Here is a 9066-nt window from a genome sequence, read left to right as displayed (position 1 = left end):
GCGAATGATCACATAATTCATAGTTGAAGCGAACAAAATGGTAAAAAAGTATATTCCATTCATCGAAATGTCTTTCGACGTTTCAACAAATAAAACAAACTTTCACACTATTTGTCGCAACCTCCACGAAAAAGATGCCATTCGCCTCTATTCGTTCCATGTTAATGATCCTTCCGCAGGTTCACCTACGGAAACCTTGTTACGACTTCTCCTTCCTTTAAAAGATAGGATTTACGGTTTTTCCAGAAAAAAGAAGATATAATCCCCTTTCTTCTTGTCCAAACAATTCATCATATCTTTCAATCGGTAGGAGCGACGGGCGGTGTGTACAAAGGGCAGGGACGTAGTCAGCACAATCTGATGAATCATGCTTACTAGGCATTCCTCGTTCAAGATTAATAATTGCAATAATCTATCCCTATCACGATATGTATTGATAAAGATTACCTACACTTTTCAGTGGAGGAAAAGTACGAATCTGCAAGCAGAATCGTAATTTTAGTAACTCGTTATACATATCAGTGTAGCACGCGTGCAGCCTAGTTCATCTAAGGACATCACAGACCTGTTGTTGCCTTAAACTTCCTTGTGTTAGACACACATCGTTCCTCTAAGAAGCTTTACAATCAAGCAAATACATTCTCACGCGAAAAAGAAACAGTATGATAAGCGAATTAAGTAGAAAAGGGAAAGGGACACTTTACGCATCCCAATATTTTCTTCAAAATAAGCAAATCAACCGTATTCAATCCCACATAAGAATATATCGTATTTGCCGCTAATTAGCAGGTTAAGATCTCGTTCGTTATCGGAATTAACCAGACAAATCATATTCACGAACTAAAAACGGCCATGCATCACCATCCAAGAAATCAAGAAAGAGCTATTAATCTGTCAATCCTACTCTTGTCTTAAACTAGTGAGTTTTCCCGTGTTGAGTCAAATTAAGCCGCAAGCTCCACGCCTGGTGGTGCCCTTCCGTCAATTCTTTTAACTTTCTCGCTTGCGCGAATACTCGCCCCAGAACCCAAAGACTTTGATTTCTCATAAGGCACTGAAGGAAGCAATCTAAGAGATTAACTCCGAAGAGAAAATCTCTTATTTTAAAATCTTTCATCCAAAGCCTAGTCGGCATAGTTTATGGTTAAGATTACGACGGTATCTGATCGTCTTCACTCCCTTAACTTTCGTTCTTGATTAATGGAAGTATTTTAGGCAAATGCTTTCGCAGTTGTTTGTCTCCAGAAAATCTAAGAATTTCACCTCTGACATCTGAATACAAATGCCCCCAAGCTACTCCTATTAATCGTAACTAAGCCAAAATAAGAAAAGAACAAAATTCTGACTTGTTCAATTTTGTTATTCCATGCTGTAGTATTCAAACGCGCAATGCTATATCTGTTTGCTTTGAACACTCTAATTTACTCAAAGTAACAAGATCTTCAAATGCCGGAGCAAAAGAAAGACCTTAAAAAGAATCATTTTAATTAAAAGAACACATAATAGCAAAATGCGCACAAAGTCGATACGTAGTATCAGTTATGTGGATTAAGCTAAAAGCGTTACTTAAAATATCGATTCTTTGAAATTCAACTACGAGCGTTTTAACTGCAACAATTTTAATATACGCTATTGGAGCTGGAATTACCGCGGCTGCTGGCACCAGACTTGCCCTCCAATTGAGTTTTGGGAAGGTTTTAAATTCCCATCATTCCAATTACAAAGCCAGATTGGCCTTGTATTGTTATTTCTTGTCACTACCTCTCTTCTTTAGAATTGGGTAATTTACGCGCCTGCTGCCTTCCTTAGATGTGGTAGCTATTTCTCAGGCTCCCTCTCCGGAATCGAACTCTAATTCCCCGTTACCCGTCATAGCCATGTTAGGCCAATACCCTAACATCAAAAGCTGATAGGTCAGAAACTCGATTGATACACACTAAAAATGGACGGATCCATTACGTGTTACTTCTTTGTTATAATTCCTTAAGTTAATAACTTTTTTCTTAAAAGGCTTAACAAGTACACACTCAAGAACTTAATCAAGAGTGCTAAAGCAAGTATTAGCTACAGCTTTTCCGTAGTTATCCTTATAGAAAAAATGTCAAGTAGATTATAACTGTTTTAATGAGCCGTTCGCAGTTTCTACATATAAAATATGCATATACTTTCACTTGCATGGCTTAATCTTTGAGACAAGCATATGACTACTGGCAAGATCAACCAGGTTACTATTTACATGGCAACAAAGGAAAGCGTGAAACGGAATTTGCCACTTGGCAAAATTCTTTTCATCTTCTAATCCTTTCGCTATATAAATGATTGTTTAAATTGTTTCATTAATATTAATTATTATTCATTACGAATAATAATATATTAACAATTTAACAGCTGATGTTTTACTATGTTATTTTCCTAATCATTTAGTTATGTTTCTATATAACTTTATGATAGGAATTATTGCACCTACTAATTTGCAAGAATAATAAACCATATATTAGAAGCGATTTCGGGAAAACCCTGCAAACTTGGGGAAGTTACGAAAATTTTCTGAAATCATTTCTTGTAGGTAAAATTCCTTACTTTAGCATGATGCATTTTAGAAGCAATACTAAAAATTGTATAGTATACAATTGAACAGATGTATCATCTTTGAAATTTCACAATAAATTATTATTTAATTAATTATTGCAAAATTAGTTTTTTTTATTTGCTAGGAAAATTTCATCCTTATAATGAAAAATCCAGCCAATAATTGGTCTTTTCACAAAATTACAATTAATATATTAAAAGTAAAAGGTGAAAAATAGTATAAATTATTATGAAAAAAATATATTTTTATGATTTACCTAAAAACGAAATAAACAAAATTATGCAATTTCATTATAAATACATTTCTAATTTAATCTTATTTCTAGAAATTGCTTTATTTGCTGCATGCACAAAAAAAATTACAGCTAAAATACTTTCTTTTTGCAAAAAATTAAATTATATAATGAAATTCACAATTAACTTCATTTTTTTTTCGTTTTAAAATAGCTAAAGTTTTTTTTTTTTTTGAAATTTCGTTTTAAGCCAAGAAATTCTGTTTAACCCATTTATTATAAAAGAAAAATGGTTTTTTTTTTCTTCTGATTTTTGATGATATTTTGAGTTCTCTTCTTACGATTTTGCTCAATACAGAGGTGCTTTTCAATGAGACCACTAAAACGGTGCTCAAGCATCCATCCACTTATGCGAGAAATCCACTAAAGCAATCTGCTACATTTGCATGTATTGCTATCCAAATTAAAAATTCGCGGACATCTTTCTCCACTGCTTACCCATAATCAGCATGGGCAAAATATTAGCCCCATTTAAAAATGCCATCCCAAATGGACCACGCACTTCAGCCTATAAAATTTTTGTCCACATAAAATTTGACACTTCTTGCCGTGCTACGCAAGCATATTCATCAAAATTGGTGAAAAGTGATTTGGTATAATAATAGCATAATGGCAACAAGTTAGCAATATTTTGGGAAAATGTTTTCATTTTTTAAGTTTTACATTTTTTATTTTTTTTATTTTTACGCCGCTTGTTAAGAACATTTGATTTTCATCCCCCCCTTTGCACTTAATCTGTATATCTGCAACTTAACGGAATTTTTTTTTTTTTCAAAACTCGTACGGCCTCCATTCCCCCAAAAATAATTTTTGTCAATTTAATTTATCCAAAGGGAAGTCCCATGTTGCATGAAAAAACGCTTAAATGTTTTATTTGGAAAAAAAAAAAAAAAATAATAAATGACTGTCAACGTCATAGCAATTTTTTGAAATCCTTTTTGGAGAAGACACCACCACCTGCTCGAACAAAATAATAGACGCGCACGTAGCGTCCAAATGGTGTTGTTCCTCCTGAAATGATATGCGCTGTTTTACGGTTTACGCACGCACATAAATAACCACTTAAAAAAAAAACATAGTTATCCTGTCTTACACTGCAATACATGTTTACCTACCATACAAGTGAGCGCAATCCCCCTGTTTGGTGACGCCATCCGACCCACGCCACGTTACTCACAATAACGCCACTTCTTTGTGTATAAAGCGCGGCCACTTTCATTTGTTCGCGAACATATCCCAGCACAACCGCCTCCTCCACCACACACGTCCCCATTATGTATGTGCAAATTTCCTTTGCGCATAAAAAAAAACGCAACAATAAAAGCACGATGATGATGTAGTGCACCCACGTAGTGCACCATATCGAACTGCAACACCGCACAGTGCGAATATGCTTATTAACGCTCGCCGCTGTGTGGCACCGACTGACTCTCAACGCAATGGCGTCGTTAGTTTTCTCCTTTTAAGTCAATTTGAAGTAAAAAAAAAAAAACAGATTATCTTATCGAACAATTTTGCACAAAAAAAGGAACAAATTTAACACCTATTTGAAAATGTCCCCGTGAGTCTGCACGAAAAATGGGCTTCATTCGCACACACGTCCCATTCGGGAGTGTGCACGTAGATAAACACGCATGTAAGCAAGCATGCATGTTTGTTTCATTTTTTCCCATGTGCACACAACGCTTAAAAAACTTCTACAATTTTTTTTGCGAAATAAAAGTGCACTCACAGTGTAGCTCACCTGCGGATGAGCAGCTTGACAACACAAAAAAAAAAAATAAAAACGTGGACAAATTTTTGTAAACATAACTAAAAAAAATACCCCCCAAAAAAAAATACATCTTCTCACACCCAATGTGATAGAACTTAATTCTGTTTTTTTCTTTTTCTCAACTTGGAGCTCCTTCCTTTGCTTGGTCCATCCCCCTTCGATGCCCTTCTATTTATGTAAAAATACAACGCCTCTGCATTTTTGTTAAACACGGTCGTAATCAAATTTCCAGACTTATCTTTGGTGGTAATTTCGTACGTTTGGGAATCTCCCCATGGTTCCGGAGTTTCCAATCTGTAAACGTGAACAGGCAATGACAAAGTGGATGCATTGGGGATGGACCAAAAATGAGCAAAAAAAAAAAAAAAATAAATAAAAGAACATTTCAAGAGAACTCCAAAGGGCTCATGCACCCAGCGTCCATCATGGAACATGCTACTATAAGTATAAAACTGTCGAGTGCTTATTTTAGGCGCCCTCTTCCTGCTTCCCTACCTCAAAATACGACGGTACAATTCTTGGGGCGATCTAACAAAAACGGGGGAAAGAAGACACAAAAAAAAGGAGGAAAAAAATGTAAGGAGATGCTAAAACGAGCGCGTGCACATTCATTACACAGGTTCTGCTTAATGAAGAAATTGATTTCCTCGGTTCCATCTCGCGTGCGCCGCACATGTGAGCATCTGCCTGGTACGGACAGCATCCCTCATACACCTACTTGCTGTAGATCGTCAAAAAGGAACTGTCCTTTGCCCTCTCACACTGCAAAACGAAACATAAATATTTAACATTGGACGGAGCTCCATGTACCAGGCACACTGCCATTAAGTCGTGCCATATAATAAAGATACCCACGCGCAGGTGCACTTCTCCGTGGGCAAACGCGCAAATTTACACGTATGAACGATCACCCTAACATGACCTCTCACGCACTTGGCATGACCCCACCAAAAAACAGGGAACTCTTTTTCCCAATCCAAGTGCACACACGTGTAAACTTACGTATAGAACTATCCATATCAAAGAAAAAATAAAAAACTTTATTGAGAGCATTATAGTGGAGGTTGGGAGTAGTGCAATGGGAAATGATTTTCTTATATACTATGCTGTACGGCAGAAACGCAGATTTTGAAAAGGATGAGAATGAGGAGCTTCTACTTCACGCTGGAACGAGGGGTAATTCCTACCGACTTGCTTCTCACTTAGCGCGTGTACTCAAATTTTGTGTGCTATACTTATGCAAGCGCCTATTCGCACATACGTCTGTACAATACTTTGGCTAATTTTTTCAAATGCTGATTCCTAAGGGTGTACTTTTCTGAAATTTCTCAAAAAAGTTGGAGAATTGACGAAACGGAAGCACACATTGGTAAATAAAAGGTAACGTTTACGTATTGGTTAGTTTATTTTAATTTTTTTTTTTTTTTTTTTTTACCTCTCTTTTTACCTTTCTTTTTACCCCTATTTTTACCTCTTTTCTTTTTTTTTTCGCTTTAATCTATTTCCGTTTCTCAGTTCAAAATGGTTACAAATCTAGGACGTTTCTTACAGGTAAACGTACCAGAGTTAATTTTTCATTACAGACTTTGAAATTTATTTTCTCGATTCGGGGCCCCTGATTACGCCTACACCCACTCGCTTTCTCGAAAAAAAAGTTGTACATATGTGTATACATATATAATGTGTACACACTGCGCACGTGTATATCCGTCTTGGCAGTAAACAAATTTTACACACAATTTTTTTTAGCGTGGCCATCTCAGTTCCCCATTTTTTGAAAGCACTGAAATGAGCAATTTTCTCAAAAATTATATAAAAAAAAATTACATCCAAGTTGTAATTTTCTCTTCACATATTTTTTTCCCACCTTACCTTCTATTTAGTCTCCCTTTTTGTATAAATCGTAGTAATACATACTGCACATTAACTTCTTTTTTTTTTTTTTTTTTTTTAACGCTGGTCGTTCGTTGGAATGAGGAAATGCCAACCAGGTGGTCAAACGGCAAATTACTCATCCATTGTAAAATTATAATAACAGGGAAAATGTAACAGTATATACATCTTTTTTTTTTTTTTTTTTTTCCAATTAGCATAAAAAAGTAAAACTTCTAATGCACTTGCATTTTCTGAATATAGAGAAAGTTAGATTTTTTCTAACCCCCCAAATTCTACTATTTTTGCTCTAAGTTGTGCAATCGTTTGCGAACTTGTCACGTTTCACTTTCCTAAATCGATATAATTTTCAAACACATAACAAAATTCGGGTTCTAATGAAAAGAAAGTGCTACTTCTTTGGGAAGATTTTCTAACGAATTATTTTGAGCGCCCCAATTTTGGCTAATCTTCCGACTACGTGTCACATAACGCGCATCAATTTTACCCCTTCATCTGTTAACTTATGTTTCTTATTTTACTGGACCTTTTTGACTCTGAAAAGGTGGCATGCGATAGATACCTTCATGTATGCTTCCCCGATGCCACATCAAATGGGAAAAAGAAAGAAAACGTCATGGGAAACTAATTTATGTTTTACTCCCAAAAGTGTAAATCGCAATGGTCGCACAAAAGTTATAGCATTACCCGGAGGTCCTATATCTTTCCTACCCCTTTATCCCACTCCTAGACGTTTCAAACGCACCGCACAATGTGCATGCGTATTCTTTCCAATTGGAAACCCCACACTGGAAGTGCCACTTGTCATAAAAGTTTTTCCCACATCAGCTATCTACTAAAGCGATAAAAAAAAATAAATAAACAGTGGAACCACTAGTAGGGTTAACACGCACGTATGTAGGTCTACATATGAACCAACTTAAACCGGGGATGAACTGCTGACGAGGTTCCCTTTTGCTTGCATGCAACTTGGACACTATTTTAACTTCCGCTTGGAATGAATCTACATGGGGTGTAAAAAGTGGACATGACTGAATTATCCAACTGGTGACACTTTCTTGTGAACAAAAAAAATAATTCATTTTATGCTCTCCAATATGGAGTTATCCAAAAAAGCCTTACTACCCCGGGGGGTGACTATTCCCCGCACTCTCCTGTACAAATGAGCATGTTCACTCGTGTACATCATTCGACGGACCATTCCTATGCCTGCTTTGTAGGACCACCTCCACTTTAATTTTGTCTCCTAAAAATTGGAAGAAAAGCTGAAAAAATTGTATCTATCGAGGTGCATCAATCTGACCGATGAATTGGTAGCGCTTCTTCACCAACACATTCGCATAGTCACACCTGTGTTTATATTATCCAATTGGAATGCACCATTGGGGGCCTCCACTGCGCGTAATGAGCTCTTCTCGGATCATCCTTTCGCAATAAAAGAGCGCGCGTCATTTAGTTTAACCGTTTCGCCTAATTCAATTAGCTCAATTGTGTGCCGAACCATGCATGTATTACCCGAATGCAGGAGCTTTCATTTCTATAAAACAGCACCGTTGTTCCACCTAAAAAAAAAAAAAAACTCCTTTTCATTTAGGCTAGTGCACCGCTTAGAGGGACGCATAATCCCTTTTGAGCATTAGCTGCACAGAAGTGGAGAGCACAACAGGAAGAATCGGATTCCCCCAATTTATACAATTCATATGACACTATTCTGTATGGCCACCATTTGGATTATTTTTTTTTAGCGGTAAAAAAAAAAAAAAAGAACGTGCTCCCCCTTTTGTTTCCAATTGTAACATACGTATTTGCTTAAAAGCACACTTTCTTTAGATGTCACACCGATAGAAATGGCTAAAAAAAAAAAAAAAGGAAAGCACCCCTTCTAACCGAGTTGTTCAAACATTAGCAATCTAACACAGTTCGAGTTTAACACAGACGTGGTAAAAAAAAGAAAGAGAAAACGAAAAAAACGGTCTTGTACAACTTCCGTGCAGACGGAACTATGCGGACGGCAAACGAAAAAAAAAAAAATCATAAAATAAAATAAAATAATCACTTCGAACGAGAAGCATCTTCAGAGATAAAAAGGTTATCCGTAACTCTTGTAAAAATGAATTCCTCTGAGTTGCTTACCTGCCAAAGATTCCATTGGTCTTCCTTTTCTTCCCATTTTTTCCCCTCTTAAATCACTCTTCAGCTAAAAGCAGAACTACACCTGGTGTCCCCTTCATAGTAGTCACCTGTCCCTCTTTCACGAAAAAAAAAAAAAACATTCCCATCCTTTACTGACACGTTAAAGCCTTGCATGAACCGTCCACACAACTTATCAGAGCATTGCAAATGTCTGCTATAAAATTAGCCAAAGTTGTCATGCAGCCAACGATTGGATTCGCCATTTTGCAAAATAGCAGTTTTTTAACAAAAAAAAAAAAAAAAAGGATTTTTTTTCTTTTTTTACTATATAAACAGCTTAACGGCAAGTCTTCCCCTCCAATACGAGTCACTTTTGCTAAAAGA

The 9066-nt window shown here is 36.4% G+C and overlaps 1 protein-coding gene and 1 non-coding gene across 2 annotated transcripts; both read right to left on the bottom strand.

Moving 5' to 3' along the window:
• Positions 1-162: 162 nt before the first annotated feature.
• PCYB_032923 lies at positions 163-2227 on the bottom strand. The gene has a single exon. It is a non-coding gene; the product is annotated as an SSU ribosomal RNA (ribosomal RNA).
• A 2524-nt stretch (positions 2228-4751) lies between these two features.
• Positions 4752-5481, bottom strand: PCYB_032920 (hypothetical protein; the record flags this gene model as incomplete). Its single annotated transcript, XM_004220964.1, has 3 exons — positions 4752-4950; positions 5152-5184; positions 5375-5481. 3 exons carry the CDS (start codon positions 5479-5481, stop codon positions 4752-4754), a joined length of 339 nt encoding a protein of 112 aa, XP_004221012.1.
• Positions 5482-9066: the final 3585 nt, after the last annotated feature.

Source organism: Plasmodium cynomolgi, chromosome 3, assembly GCF_000321355.1.
Source record: "Plasmodium cynomolgi strain B DNA, chromosome 3, whole genome shotgun sequence".
Lineage (NCBI taxonomy): Eukaryota > Apicomplexa > Aconoidasida > Haemosporida > Plasmodiidae > Plasmodium > Plasmodium cynomolgi.
Note: the sequence above shows the minus strand (reverse complement) of the source record. Positions and strands in the feature narration are given on the sequence as shown.